Genomic DNA, 24,779 nt, shown 5'->3' on the forward strand with positions numbered 1-24,779 from the left:
AAATGAATGTGAAAGCTTTTTGATACAATGAAAAAAAAAATAGAAGCCCTGCAGTGCAGGGATTCTGTACTATCTTAGTTGCACAAAAATTTAAGTTCACATTGTCTGCTGCTGATTATCCTTAGGTTGACCCTAAACTTTATCATTGACCCCACTGGAGCTCTTTTTTAAGAAAAAGCTTCAAACTGACAAGTAGCAAGAGGGCATTTGTTGGCGTTGTTATCATGCTCTAGTAGTCTGGTAATGTTCAGGAGGTCAGTTTGCAAATGAGAGTCATTAGATGGTGTCAGAGGTGATGAAGAAGTTTCAGCTCCAGCTCTGGGGTCGACTCTCCTCCACAGTTGAGCCTTTCTAATCATGTTGTCAAAGCTAGGCGCAGTACATCATGTAAGACCTGTGCTGTGAATGTTTGATCACTGATACTTGTTTGTGTAAATTATCTTCCGTCCATGCACCCATCTCACCTCAGAATGGCCTTCAAAATAAGACACTCCCTAGTCTGAATATGCAAATCCCTGTAATGTGATTACACTGATCCTACTGCCACTAACCAAAAACAACAGAACCATCCCTGTTCTCTTCCCTCAATCATCCACAGACTGTCACATCTTGTTTACAAGCATTGGAATAAAGCAATGAAACAAATGGACATGTGTTTGCAGTCAAACCGCAGACTTGTGGTCATGCGTAGCTCAATTAGTATCGAATGGTGCCAACTTGACCGCAGTCTGAGCTTTTGATTCGCACTGCGGCCACCCGGATCGTAGGAGCTGCCACACAAACTTATTGTTGACATTTATCACAGCGGACATGTAACCCACTGACATGAATAAATCGAATACGGCACTATTTATGGAGAGGCTAACACACTGGATGTTATTCTGATTTAGTGCAGGCTGTCCATGTCCGGGGTAATTACACTGGACTGCCCCCCCTGGTTTGACCTCTACCTATTGACCCGAGTCAGGAAGCTTTGTTAATGGAAAGGTCAGCACTACACATAACACGTCACTTTGAGATGTTACTCTGGCACCGTTACTTATGTGGTGGAGCCAAACTTCACATTCTAAATTAAGATCAATCATTTAAATGTGTAGGAAAGCAACACTCTGCTGGTGATGCCTTTCTTTTAGGGGAAGTAACGTTTTTTTTAAATGTTTGTTTTTAATGGCGCAATTAAAAACAAAAAGAAAACGTACCATTATCTGTTATATTGTTGCATAAAGACTGCTTTCCAAAGAAAATTAACATATTTTAAGGCTTTTTTTAGGATATAAGAGCAAGACAACACAAGGCATAGCAGATAACTTCATAACAGATGTGAAATCCATGGAAAAAGGCAGGTTAGTCCTTTTTATATTAGCATTTTTATATCTCAAAATAATAGGCACAAATCCTATTTTCAAATTGGTTAATGTTGGTCTTAACCATGCAGTGTTGGATCTTAATTAAAAAATGCTAATTTATGAAAATATTCCTACAATGTTAGGTTTTCTTTTTTTACGTAATACTTATTTAAAACAATAAAGAACAACCTTTATATTTGGTTTATTGAAGAATGTTGTATGCTTCCATCTTATTAAGATAAGACATCACTGCATTTTGCTTCTTTTCTTCTCAATCCAGTTTACCCTCTGTGTTTGCACACAGCCTTGCAGTCTCATACCCTTATGTGGGCATAAAAGTTTTATTTTTCCTATGAGGAAAAAACGTGCGCAAGCTTCCAGCTTACTAGCACATGGTATTCATCATTTTGTGATCATAACTGTGAAGAATTCTGCAGTTTAAGAACACATCATGAATCACATGTATATTTCCCTAACTTTCTCTTGAGAGTCATGTTGTAGAAATCTTGAGAAGATATTTGTAAAACAGGTTTATTTGTTCAATGAAGATTTCAGAGGCTATAATCCGTATTCCAAAAAAAAGGGATGTTTCAGATTATTGAGAGGATGCATGTGATTAGCTGGCTAAATGTTAAAAGTGTATCTTTCTATAGTTAGCTCCAAAACTACTAGCAGGCAAACTAAATATTTAAATTTTTTATCAGTTAAATATGCCATCTAAACTGTAATGCCATCACCCACCACCTGTTGCCACTTTAGATCTTATTAATGGCTGACCCATGCTGTTATAAAATTCTTTTACTTGATGTAAACAACTGTGGATTGATAGCACTGATAGCATCTAACAGTACGATTAACACTACTGAGTCTACAAGATGGGGATTAAGTTCTATGTAGGCTGTGTCAGGTTATACTTACAAGCAATGAGTAACATATTCACAACAGGATTGTGGATTTTAACCTGCAAAGAGGATCTTTTACCAACTGCTGATGTGATTTTGTCTTCGATAGACAGTGCTCAGCTCAAGCGTTTCTGGGTGATTACTCAGCTGTAAACTAGTCAACTAAACACAAATTTGCATTTCATCAGATGTGAATTTATTTGCCTGGAAACACAATTAGAGTAAACATCATTTTTTTGTCTCTTTAACATGAACTCATGATCCATAAAGACTAAATGTGTTTTAGAAACATCTGCCCAAAGTTCTTAAAAACCTTAGACGTTGCTTCTTACTCTCCTCTCAACGTCCATTAACCTACAATGACTCAGCAAACTAGGTGAAATTGTTGCAAGTTCTTCCCATTCCTGATTTTCTCCCCCTAACATCTTGAAATTGTTCCCAGTCTCGCTTGTTTTTTCTGTTTCTGTACGTCTTATTTTGCTCCTCGCGCTGCGCCTGATGAGCGGGGTTTAGGGTTCTCGTGGGAAAAGGTAACAGTGTGGCCCATAAAAGAGAGTTATGAGGAGGTGCTGGATGCTCCAGAGGTTAGTGTCAGCGTTGCTTTTCATTCAAAGTTACTCTGACATCTTCATGGACTCTTGTCTACATGAGCCGTAAATAAAAGTGGTGAGCCAACGTCACCGCACAGCCTTGTTCAGGAAACACTGAACCTATCATTGAGGCTCCTAAAGCTGCCAGGGCAGAGTTTAACGTCGGCCATTACATCCAGCTGTACTCTGAAAACATACAATAAACATATACTACCTGCACACTCCCTCCTATGTTTACTCCCTCTGATCTTCTCTCCACCAAGCATGTCTGTGGTTCAAACAAACTCAAACCGCTCATCGTTAAAAAGAATTAGTGTGTCTAATGACATGATAACATCTTACAGGATCTGCCTGTATGGACAGAGAGAGCAAATGTTTGTTTTTATCTAAAAAAGCAGCAGGAGTCTGGATCAAATCATGTCAGCTCTGATTCATGACTCCTTTACTGGAATCCACGGAGAAAACACTGACAACGTCATGAATAAGCATTACGTAATATTGATTATTATCTTACGTAAGAGCAGCGTTATTTCACTGTCATTTGTCTTTTACAAATTGGAAATATTTAAAGGAGAATAAAGCCAGGCCAAAACATCAAAAACACTCAGTTAACTGTCAAGAATGAGAGACTAACAGGTCATTTACTGGGATTTACTGGGAGTAAAAGACACTTCACTTAAATTATTATGTAATCTGAACAAATGAGTTAATAGCAGACATGAAGAACAGAACACTTAAAAGCAGACTTTTTTACTCTTGGACAATTTATTTTTTATTTGGTTGGTATTATCAGGAACTTCAGGATTTTTTTACAGGCTCTAATATTATTACCTTGCAATAATATTATCATTATTGTTATCACTGGGCCCGACAGAGCAGGCAGCCTGTTTCTCATCAGCTGTCCTCTCAAATGCAAATACAAATTTGCTTTTTATGTAGCCTGTAGCATTGAATTGATTTCAGTGCTATACAACACAACCTATACAACCTTTGCAGAGCACTTGAGATGATATGTTGACATTTGTGCATTAACCTCCTAAGACCCTGCATCTACAGTTGAGGAAATTGTATTTTAGTTTTCCTACAACACAATCATTATTTCTGCTATTGGAATTTTTGGGATCATTATCTGGAAAATCAATTCAAGTTTGAGTAATTTGCTTGAAATGGGAGAATTTTCTACATAATTTTCACGGAAATTTTGAGGATGTTTATATTTTTTATAGAGTTTCATTGGAAGTTTTGGGGAAATTTGCTTGGACTTTTTTTTATTGAGAATTTAGGAATTTTCAGCTGTTTTTATGTAAATTTTGGAAATGTATTTGTATTTCTGGGGAGTTTAATCTGCATTTTGGGTGGAAATTTGCTTTAAGTTTTTGGTATTTTCATACAAGTTTGGGAAAATTATTTTTTAACATTTGGGAATTTGATTGGAGATTTTGGGAAGGGGAACCTTTGAAATTTTCAGTATTTCTGAAGGGAAATTTCAGGGAATTTGTTTGGATATTTGGGGGTAATTTTCCATTATTTTCATTACATCTTGGGGGAATGTGTTTATAAATTACTGTGAGTTTGATTAGAAGTGGTAGGGAAATTAGATTTGAAATTTTGGGGAATTGGCTTAGATTTTTACAGAAATTTAAATAGCATTTTTGAGGGGATATTGATTGGAATGTTTAGGCTTTAGAGTAAAGTTTTGAATAAATTTAAGGGGTACTTCTTTATGGAATACTAAAAATTTGTCTAAGAATTTCTACAGAAATTGTAGGTAATTTGTGTGGGTTTTGGAAAGAAACATTCTAAGAAATTCAGAATTTTTTGAGGAAACTTTGTTCATGCTTGACTTTAACAAGTCCTTGCAGTCTGTCATCAAAATAAGAACAATGACTCCACCACCAGACCTTTCTCGATGACTGACACCATTTCTTTCTGTGAGGGGTTTTTCTGCAGAAACAGGGAGATAGGTAGAATATTTTTGGTAAAAAGAAAGTCCTGCTCAAAGACAAGGCCATTGACTTAATTTATTAGGAATCAATAATCCCAAATAAGTGTGAGAAACTAAAACTGCATTCCAAACAAAAGCTCAATTGAACTTTTATTCATTCCTCTTCTTGACAATTTAGATATTTGGTGACTGATCTTCTTTTATCATTCATGTTTATGTTGAAATATCTTCAAACTGCAGTCAAAGCTCATCCTTCCCTACCTGCTCAAGAAATGAAAGGCTAACCTCATGCAGTAAAGGTGTTTAGGCTGCAGTTGTATCGACAATGCTAAACAAGTAACAATCTCAGAAGTGATGTATAATTATCGTCTGATAAACGCTTTGTGGCTATAAGAACAGAGGTGAATTTTGGTGAGGACAGTGGCTAGCTTCAAACAACTTTGGGCAAAATTTCCTTTTCCGTGTGATAGCCTTTAATTTCTCTGATCCTCAGAGCAGCGCAATTCATTTGAAGAGTCTCAGAATGTAAGATACTGCAGTTTTACTCGTACACACTTTAGCTGTATAAACCAAAAAAGGAAGTTAGTTTCAATAGGACTTTTCCTCTGGAAACTCTCTATTGTGCTGTTCTACTGACACTATCCATGCCTTCGTAGCCCTTAAAGAGACTTTTCTAGCGAGCCTGGAAGTTGGTGACTTTCCAGGAGCTTTAAAGATAAAATCCACACCAGTAAATCAGATATTGAATGTCTTTTTTTTTTTAATCAGTTTTTAAATCTATATTCAACCGCTTCAACAACTCTATTTTCCCACTGTATGGCAGGCTGTTCCCTTGTTGCGTCATGCTTTGTCAAACTTTTTAATATTTAGATCATGGTGGAGATGGCCTGATAAGCTCAGAGAGAGAGAGAGAGAGAGAGAGAGAGAGAGAGTGCCTTTGATGTGTCCCTCTGTGTCTCTGCAGACAGGAACTGCTTTAAAAAAGTGGCACAAAACCAGCCAATATAACAAAAGCACAATCCCCTTTTTTTTGTAAATATGTGAATGTTCTGAAGACGTTTTGTCACAAAATGATTACTTTTTTTCGTCCCCAAGAGATTAGAGGACAAGTCTGTGCAACAAAAAGGTCTGAGTTATCAGTTTAGTTTCTCTTTTGTCTTTATAATCCCATAACTTTTTAAAATTCAAGTGACACTGATGCAGCTCACATATTCTCAAAGCCCAGGTTGTGCTGAAAAAAAAAGAATGTTTAGAGCTTTACTGTGCACCACAGGGCTGATGTTTTACAAGCTTTGTAAGACAATAACTCCAGGCGAAACAAAATGGATTAAAAACAGCCAAAAACCAGGGCTCAGAGTGGTTTGATTCTTCCTGACACGTTTCAGGGAATTGGGAGAATATAGTTTCAAACCAACATACACAATCTTACTTAAAGATTTCATCCATTTTCAAAAGTATTTCTCTTTGTCATGTTTTATTGGTTTGGCTTTAACTGTTGGCTACGCTGCACACTACAGCCTCCACACTTTTCAGTGGTAATGTGAAATTTGGTGCATATCCATATGCTATATTATATTATACACATTTAAAATGTGTTTAAATTTCTTATGTCTAAATTGATTAGAATTAGGTGACTTAAATGTTTAAGCAATATTTAATAATTTTCTCCAGGGAGTGTCTTTTAATACAACTAATTCTTTTTCTGACTTGAGTTGTCAGATGCAACTTCTCAACTCCAACTCCCATCCTTTGTCAGGGCAATGTTCCCTTTCCCACGCAGGTTTAAATGTGTAGGTCAAGAGGTCCTGATGTTTGAGTGCACATTGGCCCCTTTACTGTCCAAACAGTCATTCATATAGCATGTCTGTCCATACTTGGCATATTAAGGAGAGTAAAATGTTGAGAGCAATCAGTGTAACTCTCCAAAGAGTGGAGAGGGAAATGAAAGTTCCCGTCAAGATATTGGTTAAGACGTTCTCCACAATGTCCAAGTGCAGTTTTTCTACTTTTAAAAGCTGTTTTTGCCAAGTGTCACCGAGGACAATGACAGGATCTGTCTCATTTTTCCATCACTGTTTACATATTTCCTATCATCGTCACTTGATATTTTCCCATCAATTCAACCCCCTGTCCATTAATGTGTCAGCGACAAAAAGGCTGAAATCAGAGCCAGATTTCTCTTGTGCCCTGCCACAAACCCCAGCCGTCAGGCACCACCTTAAACAAAAGTCTTTCAGCTGCAAATCATGTTTCTGTGAGACCCTCGGCTTCTCTGGAGTGCTGCGACTCCCTGACGAGGAAATGGATCCAAACATGGAGAGTCAATTAGAATCCACAAAGAATCTTAAGTTGGACGTCTTTGTTTTGATGGACACCCTTTTTCATTGTTTATGTTATGTGGATGATTTTTAAACAACCTAATCATAAATATCCAAAAAAGATGGTGCAGGAAAAGGGAAAAGGAAGGTTCTCTGACTTCCAAACAACTTTTGGAATTGACCCATTCACAACACAAGATAGCTATTTAATAACCTTTTCCATGTGATTCCTTTTAAGCGAAATGTGTGTTCTCTACAGGTCAATATAATAGTTTAGAGGACTTCAGGCAGTCCTCTCTAAGTATTCCTGAAGGTGATTGTTGCATAAGAGCCGTATTGCACATTCGGCTCAGTGTTTGTCTCCTTTCAGATCTGTCCTAACAATAATCCAACAGTTTGTTTTTGTCTGAACAACAGAAAGTCATTACATTTAGAAACAAAGTGAAAAACTAAATCACAGCATTATTCACTCTGCACGGAGTAAACAGCGATGGGAAAGTTGTTAGCATCATTTACAGGCCAGGACTTCAAAGATCAGTGTTTGCAAATTCAGCATGGCAATTTCCTCCCAGTGAAGGCAGACCAAGGATTTATTTAGTATCATTCACTGTGAAAAAAAGGAGGAAAAATAAACGTAAAATGTGAGACATTCTGTAGTTAAATTCACACACCTGCACCATATCAACATCCCTTTTAGGATTTTAATGAATGACATAATATAATTTTACAATGAATTTGTCAAAATAGTGACCTCTTGTAGCACTAAGTAGAACATCTGTCTGATGCATGAGGTTTCCAGGTGGAAATCTAAAGTTGTCCAGTCTCTTTTGGAATTAAAATTTAAACAACACACAAAGAAATCAGTCATGGTTTTGATCGTGATATTTAAATATCTCTACAGCAGTTGTTCCAAAAGTTCAGTACCCATACCTTGCTTTGAAACCTGAAAAATTATCTGGGCCCACCCTCACACAACCATCAGACTTAAGACAACATAAATTATGAAAAGGTGACGTGAGTTAAATCCTCAGGTTGTTTTGTTGGTTCCACAAAAAATTATAAATGTAATCAAGAATTTTATAATAATTCAAAATATGATCTCGGTTTTAGAAATTATGTTTATGCTTTTTTTGTCTAATTGTAAATGACCTGTGGGGGCCCACTTGCAGTTTTTCTGGAGACCACACCTGGAGGGCTGCTGTAGAGCTAAAGGAATGAGGGGAAAAAAAAAAAAAATTCAAATGACTGAATCGGGGTACATATATTTTTGATTGAGGACTGACATGACTCATTCATGTTTGTGCTTCTTACTTGTGATGGACCATGATTATTCTCTTCCATGTTTTAACTCATAGTTTTTACGATGCTCTAACAGGGCAACAGCGAATTCATTTTGCATACTGTATGTTTACTGTAAGGGACTGTTGGTTTGTGTTGATTTAGGCGCCCCCTGTGGACAGCATATTTTGTGGATTTAGTACGATAAAGGTATAAATTAACCTGGCGCTCCAGATTGATTTGTTTCACACATCCACCTGGAAAACCACTCAAAGACAGCATTTGGGAAAGGGCAGAGGCTTTGGAAAAAAAAAAACCTCGGAGGGTGGTTGGATGAACATTCTGTCAGTCACATCTTTACAGGCCAATCAAAGCAACAAATTACATGACATAGCCGCTACTGAGCTGTGCCCCTACCGAAGGCATAAACTCTGCGAACCATGGCGACTGTAGACATGTCAGTACACGACTTTTGTTGTTTTTGAAAAGAAAACAACTCACTGCTGTTATTTGTTCTTCTTTTAACGAAGAAATGTCGCCAAGTTCTGATAAAACTAGCCCTTTAACAGCATCCACGCTAATGTGTTCCACCATAATTGCACCAGCCTCTTGTTGCCGGTTGCTTACGACACAACTCTGCTGCGCCCGAAAGTACTGCCCCTCGTCACTTATTGCTCCTGTCACTTTCTAACCGGGCCCAAGCGGTTCAGACGGGAGCTTTGCAAGATGGATCCGCCAGTGAGAAACACGGAAATGGACATATCCATCTGCTTTGCAAGGTTAGGTGTAAATTAGATGTTTATTTTCAAATTTTTGGGCTTTTGCCTTTGTTTGAACGAGAACAGATATCGCAGGCAATCAGGGAGGGAGTGCTGGCAATGATCTGCAGAAAGGAGCCTAACGTTGGATTCCACCCTGCACTGCCTACTTGGACTAGCTTCAGCAGGATAAATGCAGAAAATCTGATATCGAATTCAATACTTTTTAAGACCTTTTCCGAGACCCTCTTCATAGCTTTTAGGACTCGACTGCACCTTCAATTTCTAACCTGTTACAATAACAACACAGTTACATAGTATATGTTTTGTGCTAATTGCAAGTGAAAAAATGTGATAAAAATGTAGAAAGAAAATTCTGGCTATATTTCTTATTGCTGTAAGAAAAAAAAAGCATTCTTGGAGCGTTCTGAGATGAGAAAAAGGAATTCAGCTTGATACCAAAAACTAGGTGACAGTTAAAGGTCAGACTTTTTTACTTTAACAACCTGAAAGGAGCTTTAGCACAATCTAGAAGTAACTACTTGCAAGTTTTGCACTGCAGACACCCTGTTTAGCACATGGGGCACAACAAGTAAAATACAATCAAAATAGCTGCATAACTCTTCTTCAGGCCATGATACTGGTGTATAATTGATGATCTGTGTGATAGAAAAGAAATACATTTCTGAGGATTCAATTCTCAAGCTGAAATGTTCTTTTGTTCCAGCTCAGATCCAAAGCGTTTTCAGACATCTCTTTAAGTAAAGATTTATTACTTTTGGACTATTGCAACTCATCTGTTATCACCACTTTCAAATTTTCTTTTTGAGGTATGAAAGCCAATATAAATCAATAAATAACTTTCATGCACAGAGAGCTGCAGCTGCAGTACTTAAGAACCCTGATGACTACTTCAGCCTCAGCTGTATTACAGCACATACATGTGAGAGCTCCTTGTTGAAGAATGCACTGGAAGCCTTATCCTTAAAGTGTCTCTTTGGTGTTAGCGTGGTGCAGACAGAATTCATGGTCTGTAAAGCAGAGGGAGGTGAAGAAACGCATCTGTGACAGATAACACCCAGAGCTGCTGCCATATAGGTACCACGTGCTTGAAGAAAAGACCCCCACTGAATTTACACACATACACCCACACTTCATGTTCCTGCTCCTCCATGCGCTCTCGCTCACTTTAACCCTGAAACAGCCACACAGCATGAAAGCGAGCCTCTTAATGGAGTCATCAAAGGTAGAGCTGAGAGTCGAGTCCAGAGAGGCGTCTGGACAGCCTGGCTGTTTGAACAGAGCAGCGAGGAATGCCAGCTAATTACCCTCAGAGCATGTTAGTGTATGTGTTTGTACTCTATGTGAACTGATGTAAATGCACGTGTCAGAGGAGGCAGAAAGAGTAAGAACAATGCAGAGAGAGAAAGACTCGTGACAAACTGGATTATGTCTCTACATGCTGCACATTATTTTTAGCGTAAAATAGCAAGAACTTTAAAGCTGAAAATCCAACTCTAACAAGCCAAACCACAACAGTTGGGTAACATCGCACTGGCAGCTGAACTGTAAATGGAAAATGTGTGAAATGCAGATGGCCGTCACAGCACTTTGCCTGAAAAACATAACTCCTGCCGTGTTGGGCTCATGAAATGTTTTGACAGGGACTGACAGCTTGCGCACTTTATCATGTTACAAAGTCAGTTTAAGGAATCATGTTTTTTCTCCTCTCACCCTAAACACCACTGTGAATCTCTAGGTGTCATCTCTGTTGTTCTTCAACACGTGTGACATAACTCGCTTCGTTCTTTTCGTGCTCAGAGAACCAATCACATATTATGCTCCTCTTCTTAGGTGGTCCTCTTTATTTTGATTCTAAAAATCTGCCTGTTTGTGTCTGTGTTTGTTGGGCAGTTCCGGGTTCTAACAGGAGAGGGGTTTCCATCAATCACATTTTATGTATATTCTAAATTAACACATAAAAAACTGGAAGGAAAAGCTGCAAATAGAAAAACAAAAGACAAAATACTGCTAAAGAGTGTTTACACTTGGAGGAGGTGCAAAGCAGGCATATTAACATAAGGAAAATGTGAGTTATTGGAAACATTCAGTAAATAAACATAGAGGTCTCTAGACTGATATGATTAAGTTAGCAACCAGCACTGCCAGGGATGGGGAATCCAATTTACAAATTAATTTTACCCCATAGTAATACAGATAACAGTGTCTACATGTAGCTTAGTCAGGACCACTTTTTCAAGAAAAACAGCTATTTGCAGCTATAAGTATTTCTTTATAATCATTTATCAATTAGCACTTATTGCTGTTATTAATGTTACGCAGTGTGGCTGTTCTGGGATCTCCCTGCCCTTCCACGAGCCTACGTGAAATGCATTAAGCAGGAAAAGCCCATGTTTCTGCTCTTCCTATGCTGATAAAGAAAGCTATAGGAAGGGAGAGAAGCATCAAAACCCAGAGCATCTTGCTGCAGATTAACTGTTGAAACAGACCAATATTTACAGTCCATAAAGGCCAATGTTTACAGTCGATATAGGCCAATATTCACAGTCAATAAAGGCCAATATTTATAGTCGATATAAGCCAATATTTACAGTCGATACAGGCCAATATTTACAGTCGATATAAGCCAGTATTTTAAGACAATATGGGCCAATATTTACAGTCGATATAGGCCAATATTCACAGTCAATAAAGGCCAATATTTACAGTAGATATAAGCCAATATTTATAGTCGACATAGGCCAATATTTACAGTCGATATAAGCCAGTATTTTCAGACAATATGGGCCAATAGTCACAGTGGATATAGGCCAATATTCACAGTCAATATAGGCCAATATTCACAGTCAATATAGGCCAATATTAACAGTCAATATAGGCCAATATTTACAGTCAATATAGGCCAATATTCACAGTCAATATAGGCCAATATTCACAGTCAATATAGGCCAATATTAACAGTCAATATAGGCCAATATTCACAGTCAATATAGGCCAATATTCACGGTCGATGTAGGCCAATATTTACAGTCGATATAAGCCAAATTGACAGTTGATATAGGCCAATATTTACTGTTTATTTGCCATTACTCACAGGTGATACAGGCCAATATTTACAGTCCATATAGGCTAATATTTACAGATGATATATTATTAGTATGCAGTGCTTAAGAAATTTATTAGACCACCCTAACCCTAACCAAAGTAAGGTTTATGCCACAGCTGCCCTGAATTAACAGCATTGGTAATTACCAAAATCATTTTTTATATTTCTGCAATGGTTAATGCACCAATATGTAGAAGCTCTTAAACTGAAACAATATTTTTAATGCTAAAATATAATTATTATTGTTATCCATGAATTTTCAAATTTACTGATTTCCAAAAATTGAAAAAATAATAAAGCACATCAATATTTCTTGATTAATATGTCATATTATAGTTATTTACTTGCATTCCTGAAGAGAAAAACTTAGTTTTAGTGGTTGAATGTTAGGCTTGATTAATTTCTGACTTCTCAGAGAAGCCCAGTGAGCCATCTCAAATGTGGGTGAATTCAGTTTGAAATTCCTCATTCCTGTTCAAAATGGTAAAATGTGGAGAGTTCACTGAAAATGAAAGAGTCTGCATTAAAGCACTTCATGATGCTGGATGGTCTTTGAGACAAATACGACAGGTGGTCTAATAAATTTGTTAAGCACTGTATATAAGCAGAATTTTCATATCTGCTGATACCAATAATAAACATTTTACATTTTTATGTGCTGATATGGCTTTATAATATCCTGCATTCCAAATATGCAAAGAAAATCTATACAGAATCTACTTAAAACCCTCCCGCGCTCTCAATCTCTTTACCACTTTCTACAGTCACAAGTGGATAAAACATTCTAGCTGCATTAGCTGTTTGTCGGCTATTTTCTATCTCTGTTCTAAGACCAGAAACCGGCTAAACCTATGATTAACTGTAAAGTAATAACCAACTGGCAGTCATTCTTCATTCTAGTAAACAGCTCAATTGAATTGCATCTAGACTCTCAGCCATAATGCAATGTGCATTGAGCCCTCTTTTTCAGCAGTGTTTTTTTTCATGAGTAGCACCACCTGCTGCTTAACAACTTCACTTGCATAAGAGTGGAGGATGGAAAAATGCACAAATTTACATTTTTCTTTTTCTAAATCTCTCATAATTAGTTAATTTTTGAGGATGGAAGTCCCTCTGATATGTAGTTTTGGCAAGTTCTGTCAAACAAGGCAGGTGAAGTGAATGATTCTGTCAGGGGATGAAATAAAAACATTATGAGGGCAGGAATAGGCTGAATAAAACAGCGACTAAAGGTCACAAAGAACAATCCTGCTCATGTGAAAATGCCTTCAAAAGAAACCCATTCAGTGAAGCGCACAGAGGGCAAACCATGCCTGTTCAATTTGATTTATAACCCAGAAGTAAAACAAGAGCAAAAGCAATTTTTGAGAACAGTTTACAAAATATTCTATTTGAAAAAGAGTCTGGCTGAACTGAAAATCAGAAACAGGCCCTCATTTTCTCAGCTCCGGTTTAAAACCATCACCAGGCGAGCTTTGATGTGGCCACTTAGCGCAGGATGATACTGTTGTCAACCACATCAGTCCAAACCAATACCTCAACGCTCCTCCAAACATAAAATATACAGCAGTTTTCACTCCAAACCAATATCTCACCAGCAAAACTGAGGAGTGTTTGTTCCCTTTCAGGCTTCACGAAGGGCCGGAAATATTCAAGCAAACTCTGAGAGCAAATAATGCAAAGGAAATAATTTAATCCAGTTAAATCGTGGTTTTTGCTGAAACGCTGCTGCAGCCAAGTAGGCCTCTCTGCATGTATTTTGTTCTATTTTTGCTCACATATACATTGCAAAATACAGCTGAATAACACACTGGTGGTCCATTTTTTCATCCTGCATTCTTCTTTTCTTATGTTTAATCTTTTTTGTGGATTTTCTTTTCTTTTGATGTTTTCAGCGGTCCTGGGGAAGTAAACTCCCATGTCACAATGAATACGAGACATCGTCAGTCATAGTTTTTGGAGAAAAATGATCTTTGTATCTTAACCTCAACTGATTCAAATCAGATATTAAATCTTAAAACAATACATAAAAGGGCAGCTTTTGCCTCTTGTTTCCTGGATCTCGCTTTTATTTTTCAAAGACAAAGTGGAAGAATTAAGTGTTTTACCCCAATATCCGTGAGTTTTGGCTCCAGAGTATAAGAACTATTTCCATTCTGCCCACTGAGGAGGGTTCAGGACACAAACTAGTCTGCAAATGACAAAAATGCACAATGAGAGTGAGAGCCGTCTCTCATGACCGCTGGCACACAGTAGAGCCGCTCACAGCTGGTCACCGTGTCGGGGTCAGACTGTGAATGACCACGGCATAATCTTCAAAAAAATCCACTGGATAAACAGTGGAAACATTTTCATAACCCCCTGTAACCTTTCGGTTCATCTGGAGTCTCAATGACCCAGTTTACAAATGGGGCGGTGAACAGGGGTCAAAGAAAGCTCTCTGGATGTGTGTTGCCTTTTGGAGTTGTGTGTAGATTAGTGGGTTCTTGTTATATAACGTATGTGTGTGGCAAACTGTGTCTGTAAACGCTATGTAATTTGGAAAAATTATTGTTTTACCAAAGTAATCATCTAAATTTGCTGCTGGAGCAGAGATTTTGTCTCAGAAATCACTCTGAATGAGGTGCAGAGAAACATTTGTAATATTGGCCCAATCTATTCAAATAGCTATAAATAGTCCCACAATGTCTTCAGTATTTAGAGTTATTGAAAAAACACTTTACAAAGTTGCTTAATCAAATGTGTGCTTGTAGTATATATTTGGATGAGGAATTCTTTGCAAGCAAACCCTTACCACCATCTACCCTTCTTCAGCCTTCTCTTCTCTATTAATGAAAAAACAGACATACGTATAATTTTCAAATATTTTTTGTGGGTTTTCATACCTTTATCAGGATAGGAACATGGATAGAGTGAGGAAAGTCATGCAGTAAAGTGGCCACAGTCAGGGCCTAAAGCAGGGCCACCCGGACACCATCATCAGGCCGTATGAGCCCAGAAGTAAGGTAACTTTAACCCCTGTTCAGTCTAAATTTTCTGTTTACTTCCCCCACTGTCTGAAGGGTCAAAAACAACCTGTTTTCACTAAAGTTCAAAAAGAAAGCAGCTTAATTGAATTTCAAACCCTAACTATATTTTGTATGAAGAAACACTGCGTGATTCATCAGAAACTTTGTGAACATCTGGGTTTTCTCTCTTCTTAGAAAGACAGCACTCTTTCTTATCACGACATAGTATTTTTTTTACATTACTGGGTTTTTTTAGCTATAGAAAATGCTAAAGTTACTAAAATATGATTTCTGACAATTTATTGAATTGCAGAAGGGGGGTTAAGCCTTTTTGTCAACATGATGATTTTTATCTTTACTGTACAATGAGGAATTCGGTCACAAATGTTAACCTTCTCCCATCTTTGAATCACAGCTCCTCCGACATGAATGTATGCAACAAAACTAGATAAGAATAAAGATAAGGGAAGAAGAAAATTGGGATTTGAGTAGGTCATCTTTGAACCTATGACAACACAAGCAAGGGTTAAAGGCCAACCAAAGTTAGGGTTCCTTTGAACTCAGTGCACACACAGATAGTACAAAGGTGATCCACCAATATCGATTCTTATAATCCAGAGATCCATCTTTATATATAAGCCTGCTCTGTTTCCTGACAGCTCCTAAGGCCAGGGACAAAAAAGCTGCTGGAAAAAGTCTCAATAATAAAGAGAAAAACTGATCAGCTAAATAGTTATTTTCAAACATTTCGACACCAAACATATCGACCTTGACAGTCAGTGCATCTGTACTTACTACATCACTGCATACTGTTTAACTGTAAAATGACTAGTACAAGCTCAAACACGACAAGTGTAAATCAAAGCTGCTGTTGTGAGCATGCTTTTGAGTTTGTTTGAGTCGTATGACTTTAAAACGGCAGATTTCCTTCATGTTAATGGATCTAACAGGGTCATACTGGAGTTTAATTTTGGCCACGAAACACATTCAACCTCATAGTGGTCTTTATGAAGTGGTTAATGAACAGGTTCTCACTGTTAGAAGGCCAGCTTGTGTTTATTTGTACTCATAGCTCGGTTAGTGTTACGCTTTCGATTTGGCTGGCAGAGACCCATTTGGCTCGTGTTTATGAAAGTTGTAGTGTTGCCCTGTTACACACAGGTGTTTGCCCTTGGTAACTTTTGGAAAAAAAAAATGTTGATAGCAGAAAATGTTCATGCCTTTTCTATTAGCTGAACCCTGTACTATTTGTACTTTCAGCTTTGGATCATAAAAACTGTTTTTTTTTTCTTTTTCTCTGTGCTTGAAAAATACATTCATAATTAAGACACTGGGCTAATATCCAGGGGGCACAAGGAGGGAAGAAAACTGCAGAAAAATACATTAACAGACTCAAGACACCAATAAGAGGAGGTGTTGAATGGAGGAAATTAGAGAGTAAAAGTTTTAGGAGCAATGTGGGTCTGAGACCAGAGTTTGAACCAGTGTGTGTGCATCTGTAAACCTGATGTAAGGCTGTGTGTCACAGACCCAAGTCCTGCTTTTTTCCCTCCCTGCTATAAACTCTGTTGTTGCAATCTAAGCCTTTTGTTGCAGCCTGGTCTTTTAACTCGCGGGCAGACGGGCTGCTTCTGGTAACTAGTAAAGGGGCCATAAAAGAGCCCTGTGCTTTGGTTTTTGACAAACCACATCAAACAGGCTGAGGGGACGAGGCTTTGAACAGGTGGAACAAGCTTTAGAGTGGCACAGACAGATCACAGCTCAGATATGTCACTTCAAGTGCAACAAGATGGAACATTTTAAAACTAAGGGATCAGTGTTATGTTGCACTACATGTATGTGAAGGTAACACATTTAACTCGAAAAAGTGGCTCACAGTGCATTGTTTGAGGGAGTCACTTGATTTGCCTATTAAAGCAACAAAAGGGATGGATAGAAATGCTATGTTAAATTTCAAAGCACCAGGGACACTTTTCTTTTGACTTCCTGGGCTTTTTGGCCTTCGATGAATATGACAGAGATGAAGTGATAGGAAACATAGGGAGAGAGAGCATGGAGGAGGACGTGTTAAATTGTGCTGTCCAGGAGCAACAAGGACTGTTTCTTCAGTACAATGGACACCTTGCTCTATCACCTGAGCTAAGCCTGTATCCCAACAAAGAAAACTCTTTTAGACTCCACACTGCAGATTTATCTCTTATTCCTAATGCAAAACAGAGCTGTTCAAGTACCAGAATCAATAGCTTAGACTTAAACTTGTTGTTTTTTCAACTCCTCCCTGTGCAAAAATATTGTGTTGTTCCACTCTCTCATGTCTTTACCTTGTAATATCTGATCAACGATTCTGAGCTCTTTGAAAGTTGAGGGTAAAAATTGTGTTTCAACAATCAGTTTTGTTTTGCCCCTGCTCCCTGTTCTTGAAATTATTAAGCTGAAAGATGTCATATCACATGTGTAAAGACATGCATAGTATCACCCCAAACATGGGGGATGACTACAAACGACTGGTTGAAAACTTGTCTTAGAAACAGTAAATAAATTTCACAGAATGCAGGACAAAAGATGTCTTTACTGGTATAGATGCAGAAACTTTCTTGAGCTGGAGGATGTCACAAATATCTGCCTTCATGTTAAAAAAGAGGAGATGAGGGCACAAAAGGGGCAGCTGGCTAAAAAGGAGTATGATTTATAGAAGATTTGATGCTTAAAGAACAAAGTGAGTCTTCACCCTTCCTCTCTGAGTGCATTTATTGCTTTTGCTTTGGTTTTTGCCAAAAGCTATGCTTATCTTTGCTATTTCAAGAAAACCTTATTACTTTCTCTAGATCCTTTAACTGAGAATTAGAATAATTAAAATTGTTTTTGGTAATGCAGCATAAAGTTGCCCATGACAGGAAATTCTCTAATTGCCCAAAGGGAGAAATCTCCAGTGCAACAATAAAAGAGTTGTAGAGATACTTACATATACTTTCTCTGTTCCCAACTTCCCCCTTTCAACTATCTCTGCAACCAAGCTCCACTTCCTACTGAGCCCTTCAGCTAATCCTCTCAAACCCCAGATAGTTTTATGGCTTGGTGTAACTGACTTCAGGATGAGAGAAGAAAGGGCTGGCGACCACAGCTTAACCCAGTAATTGGTTCAGGCTTGAAAACTGATACGGATGCCTTGACCTCTTGCCAACCTGGCAGCCACAGAGGCTCTCTCCATCCTGTCCATGTGCCTGCCTGCTTGCCTGCGTTCCCCTGGTCAGAAAAACAAACAGAAAATAGAGAAATGTTTTTTCCTGGCTTACACCTTGGTCCCAAGGCACGCAGTCAAAAAGCTAACCAGCAAATGAACAGGGGGCAAGAGGCCGCTCTGAGGTCTGACTGTCACACAGTGGTGAAAAAAATGGGAAAGGGGGAGACTGGGACTTACTATTCAAGTTTTCTCCCGCAGGAATTTTTTAGCAGTGCTTTCATTTTAACTCTGTATTTCAAGATTTATCTTTTTCAGATTTTAAAGTGCTGCTTCTTGATATAATGCTAACGCTTTAGGTGTTCACCATTTAAGTGAAAAATCTGATGTGTGGCAGGCATAATGAAGCCCAGCATTAGTTCATGCAGGAAACGGTAGTCATAAGCCCAGCCGTGATCAGCTGACAGCCAGCCGATCCTAATTAGAAATCTGTTCCAATAAGATCAGAATGAGAACAACACAGAAGTGCCTATTACAGAAGCTCCTTATTGTTTATGATAATCAGAGCAACGAGGATGACGAGCTGATGGGCAGACATCACTGTGCACTGAGAGCACAGAGCTTTTGGAGAGAATCAGTTCCCCAGCTACATTCATGTCATTCGTAAACTGAGTAGTATTAGAATGGATGACCTGAAAATTTGGACTCCTCCTTCATCTGTATGTAGTGATGAGCAACGCTCAATTCCTCTTTCTCATTCGTCCCCAACTGTACTATTTCACAGGGTGACAGTCCCACTTTTCAACAGCTTTTCTCCCTAATGTTGAAAAAAAAAAAAAAAGAATGATATAATGTTAATACAACAGCTTAGAATGTAGTTTGTAACTCTCTCAGATCACAGTGAACCTGGCAGCACCTCTGTTTGTAATTTGTGCAGTGGATTCTCAAGTTGTCACAATAATAATGACAAAATTTAAAAATCTAGGTTACAGTATTATTTTACTGCTATGTCTAATAGGGTATCGTTGACTCCCCTTGAGCTCAACCCAGCTTGGGTCTGAGGGGCAGAGTAAGGATCTTGGCCTTACCCAGTTCTGGGCTAGGGACCGCATCAGGCCTGTCTTGAGCTAAGGTAGAGAATCTGATCTCTAATACCCACCTACTTGTGAACACTGATGCAGACTCAGGTTTCTTGCTAAAAAAAAAAAAAAAAAAAAAAAAAAAAGCTAGCTAACTCAGCACTTCTGTTTGTTACAGAAGTATGTGAAAGATTTTTCATTACTGTAAACAATAACCATGATGAATTGCATTCCTTACCAGAACACTTATAAACTTTTCTATCAGAAATGTTGAGGAAATACAAGTTTGCATGAGCTTTCAGGGGAGCAATTTTGATGTGCTGATGAAATAGTTGAATTACTCAATATGCTGACGACAGTCTAGTCTATTAAAACCCCAAAAAACAGCATTTACTTGAGGGGGAATACGCTCTTTTCTTCTTCAATGATCCAGGTCAAACAAATTTCGCAGAAAGCTTAAAACCAAAAAAAGTTTTGACTGCAATTTATGTGGAACATACAGTTCTGACGTGTTTTGCCTCTTTGTGTTTTTGTTGCTTCAGGTATATTGGAGATCAAGTCAGTGGATGTGGGAGTGGTGGCCATCAGGGGTCTCAGCAGTAACTACTACCTGGCGATCAGCAAGAAGGGCGAGCTGTACGGAGCGGTGAGTAACTGTTATCACAATGATCTGCCCATAACATGAGGTGGCTATATCCAATATTATTAATATGATCTAATTGTTCATTTTTTTCATTTGATACAATATTGCTTTGACCAGTAGGGATTGGAAAACATGCAAAAAGAGAGATTTCCCCCTAAGTTGTTAGGAATTGTCTCAAATGCTTGTAAAATAATACACACAATTGCAAGTGTAGGAAGCAGAGCAGGTCGATGTGAGCTCACCTCTCCTCTCTGCTACCCACCTCTGTTCTCCACTCCATTCAGAAACAGGAAACACAATCCTTCAGTTTCTCTATTCTGCTTCAGTCCCTCTGGGGAGAGCAGCCCTTGTTTCATCTGTTTTCTCTCCTTCCGTCCTTTTTCTTCATCTCATTCTCTCTTTCCTTTTTTCCCCCTCTCTTTTTCTTACTTTGAAAGACCCCAACTTTCAGCATGTCTCTCTGGAGCCACACCACAGATGAAATGACACACGGTAGAAAAAGACAGAGAGAGGCATTCTGTTGCATGGCCTGAAACTGAATTCCCATGACGTCTTCTGCTTGCTGCAACACAAGCCATGGTAGTGCTACGGTGAAGGGCTGGCATTCGATTACACTTGATGGGTTTACACAGTGACTTCTTTATCTGGTGGTCATCAAATGAAATCATTGTTTCATTAAATCGACAGATTTGAGATTCAATTTGTGTAAAACAAGAACATAATTATGGAGAAGAAATTCAGATTTCAAAACATACAGTAATTCTGTTATTAGATGGAGAGATTTGATATTCAATCTCTGGCCCTGAGAAGATAAAAAAACAGTTCTGACATTCCTTTATTAATTAGTAATATAATTTGGTGTCATATATGGTTGACATTGCTTTTTTCCCGTTGATTCTCTAATCTTTAACTTAAAGCCAGCCAACACCAGCCAGCCCCATGCAGTGTAGGATAAAAACGCTGCACAGTGTCTGTAAAATATTCTCATTTTGCTTTGGGAACATTCAGTCTTACTTCTGGAACCAATTTGAACAGCTGTGGCCAGATACAGAGAGAGACTGAGTTATATTGTGCATGTGTGTGTGTACGTGCATTTTGGGCACGTTTTTTTCTAGTGAATATCAACCGCATCCAGTTAACTGGCTGTTTAAGCAACGCCAGCCTTAAGCACAAGGGCAGCTTCCAGTAAACTGACAAATGCTACTCTCTCAGATCATTTTCTCTTTATTTAGCAGTGGGTGGTCACTGTGGTAATGGTTGCCAAGAGCATGGTGTCATGGCGCTCTTCGCTGGCACAGAGCCCAAATCTTTGAGATGTCACACATCTAATGCAACCATACTCTCTACCTGTCTCTGACGATCAGAGCTTCCTGTCCACTCTTCTTAAGTGATTACACTTAGGATTGTGCAAGAGGTTCTTAAGCAATGAGGCCATTTCTTGATGTTGTTTGTGCTGACACTAGAAGAAAACATCAACATTATCCTGCGTCACTCAGAAGAGGTCCAAAGGAAGAACTTTAGCATTAATAATTAAAGTTGACATGAAACACGAGTGAATAAATGAGTCATGGCTTTCAATTAAGAATCGGCTTGTGACAGAAAGAAAGCTGCCCCCTGTCAAGTGACATTTAAATGTCATGACTTAACACGCTTGATATTTTGGAATAAGGTTGCTGTAAACATGTGAAAACACTGAGATTTATGTGTGACTGAATTTTTTATTTAGATAGAAAGCTGTTCACCGCTTTCCTGGCTTGGTTTTAATTGAGCGGAAAATATAAGAGCCCATAACATCACCAGTCTTGATGGGGAATTACCATGCCTGCTGCCCCCCCCCCCCTCCCCCCCAATGTTACAATGATATAAAATCACAGACCAGTTCATCTCAGTACAATCTGTTAGCCAATGTCCCTGCTTTCATCGGAAGTAAACAGCAAGCTACATTTGTGTTTTTGTTCATAGTGAGGTAAAGCTATCAGCCACAGTGCTCTTCAGGTCATTAAAAGTATCATAACAGAGAGATTTGTGCCAGCAAACAACAAATTTAATCCCTAACTTCTGCCCCTCTGCTCTGGCAAAGAGCCAGGCAGCTTCACTCTGACCAGAGGCATTTTTTAAAATTAGAGAGGATCGTATTTCTCATAAGTGGGCAGGGTTTCAGCTCATTTAACAGATATCCACACAGTCCTTCAGCAAATTTTACCGCCTTATTTTTCATGACTTTGAAGCTTAATTTTATAAACTTGGAGAGGTTTTCCATGGCTTAAATTTGGCCTGTTGGTTCATAACATAGTGGCCTGTCACACAACAAACCTAAAATAAAGATTTAATCACTTTACAGGGACTTTAATGTCTTGAAAAAGTGGAAAACAATTAAGCATGTTTTTTGAAGCCAAGGTGTGGCCATCACATTGATTTAACAACAGTCCAGAACTAGAGGATGTCACATGAAAATACCACAGATCAAAGACGAGCTAAAAACAAAGACAAGGACTAAATGAATTAGTGGTGGCCTCAGACATAATTTCTCATAAGAATTAAATAAAAAATAATTTCATTGCCAACTAGTCTAAATTCAAAATAAATACATTCTGTACACCAACTTTACACTGCAACAGTAAAACAATATCACACTGTAACGGTACACATTGCAGAACGTGGCCAATGTTAGCAGTGCTAGCACTGCCGGGCTTTAATCCTCTTTGTAAGTTAACATCCACATCCCTGAGCTGAACACCATCACTCAGTGCTTCAGATATTAAAAAGAATAATCTGACACAGCCTCCGGACAACTTCATCTCCATTTTCTTGATCAAAATAGTGTGAAACAGTGCTGTTCCTACAAGTTGCCATCGGTGCTATAGTATTTAGTGGTTGTTAAGAGCAGATTAAAGAGCATTGTAGCAGCTGCTACAATGCTCTTTAATCTGCTCTTAACAACCACTAAAGAGCATTGTAGCAGCAAGACAGCTGTCAATAAGAGCAACTTTAGTATTTCACCATTTAGCTGGCTAATCATGCAAATCGCAATTTGTGGCCCAGCACAGTAGATAGTAGGGGCAGATACAAAATTTTAATTGGCATAAAGACAGCTTACAGTGTATACTCCTGCACATACAGATGTCATCTGTTCTTTGTACACAGTTCAAACTACAATTGGAATTCACATTAAACAGGGGCTGGTCAGTTTAGAGGTCACTTATTTTGTCAGTCCTAAGGTCAGCGTCTTGATCAGTTTCCTGCCAATAGCAGTGCCTCTCAGTAAACACGGGACATGGAAGACATCTCTCATCTAAAATGGTTACAGAAATATTTGATGAAAAAATATGTATAAAAGACCAAAGTCATTCTTTCACCTGCTGATACCTCCTGTACACAGCAGAGTTCTCACTCCCTGTCCATATAGAGAGGGTGCCCTCTGTTTTTTACCCAAAATGTAATCTTAATTTCTTGTATAAAGCTGTATAAAGATAGTTTTTCTTTCTCACGTGACAACAACACTGAGTGTCTTGTCTGTCTCTTTCAGAGGGACTTTGGTCCAGACTGCCGTCTGATCGAACGCATTGAGGAGAACAAGTATAACACCTACGCTTCAGCAGAGTGGCGCAACAAAAAGAAGCACATGTTTGTGGGACTGAACGCCAATGGCAAACCAATGAGGGGGAAGAAGACAAGGAGGAAAAACACAGCCACTCACTTCCTGCCCATTGTGGTACAACCACGATGATTGGACATATCAGCCATGAGAGAGCTCTGCACGTGGCAGGCTATCAGACTTTGTTGGAGTTACAGCGGTGGCTTTATTGGACTGATCTAAATCAGATCTGAATGATGCACTGAGGAGGAAAAGAACTGAAACAGAAGAACATTTTATCTCTTGGATAAAGACATTTCTATTTTTAAAGAAAGAAATAAAATATATTGCTATACAATGTATATATTATTTTCAGTTTTAAGTTATCAAGTACATTGGCACAGTGGAAAATATGGAAAGAAATTAAATCCGTGCCAAAATGTGATTAGTAAATAACTCACATTTCTAGATTTGTAAACATGTGAAGCTCTAGACTAAGATGAGGAAAAATGATGGTATGTGTAAGAGAGGAATAAGGAAAGAAAAGGAAGTATTGACACAAAGGGAGAAGAAGAGATGAGACAATTAAAGGCTGAGGAAAAGTTAAGAGTCAAGAAGCTCCAACACAGTAGCAAGTCCAGCACTATCATGGTTTTCCTTTGAATTTATTTATTTTGTGTAATATTTAACAGAAAAGAACAAAAACACAAAAAGGACAATTCTTGTCTTGGTGACCATTTATGCTTCTCTTTTTGAATACTTATCATTTAAACCTGAATAAATATAAAGATATATTTGTCTTTAAGCTGTCTGACTGACTCAATCATTTTTATTGGGCTGTTCATATTGTGATCACAGAGTTAGGAATAAATACATAACAACTTGTTGACCTACAAGTTTGATTTTGACTGTTTCTCTTAGAACAACCATACAACCATATTCAGATTTGAATGAAGTATGACAAAAGTTCATCTGTCATCAAAATACACATTTCACTTCATTAATGAGACATTAAAAAACAACAACAACAACA

General features: G+C 38.3%; 1 protein-coding gene across 1 annotated transcript in view; it reads left to right on the forward strand.

Moving 5' to 3' along the window:
* Nucleotides 1-24,551, forward strand: part of LOC121525266 (fibroblast growth factor 10-like) — a 30,318-nt gene extending 5,767 nt beyond the window's left edge. The window contains exons 3-4 of the mRNA XM_041811159.1: nt 20,072-20,175; nt 23,699-24,551. Of these exons, the coding sequence (XP_041667093.1) occupies nt 20,072-20,175; nt 23,699-23,899 (305 nt within the window). The 3' untranslated portion in view covers nt 23,900-24,551. The remainder of the gene's footprint in view (nt 1-20,071; nt 20,176-23,698) is intronic.
* Nucleotides 24,552-24,779: the final 228 nt, after the last annotated feature.

This window comes from Cheilinus undulatus, linkage group 17 (assembly GCF_018320785.1).
Source record: "Cheilinus undulatus linkage group 17, ASM1832078v1, whole genome shotgun sequence".
In the NCBI taxonomy this organism is placed as follows: Eukaryota; Metazoa; Chordata; class Actinopteri; order Labriformes; family Labridae; genus Cheilinus; species Cheilinus undulatus.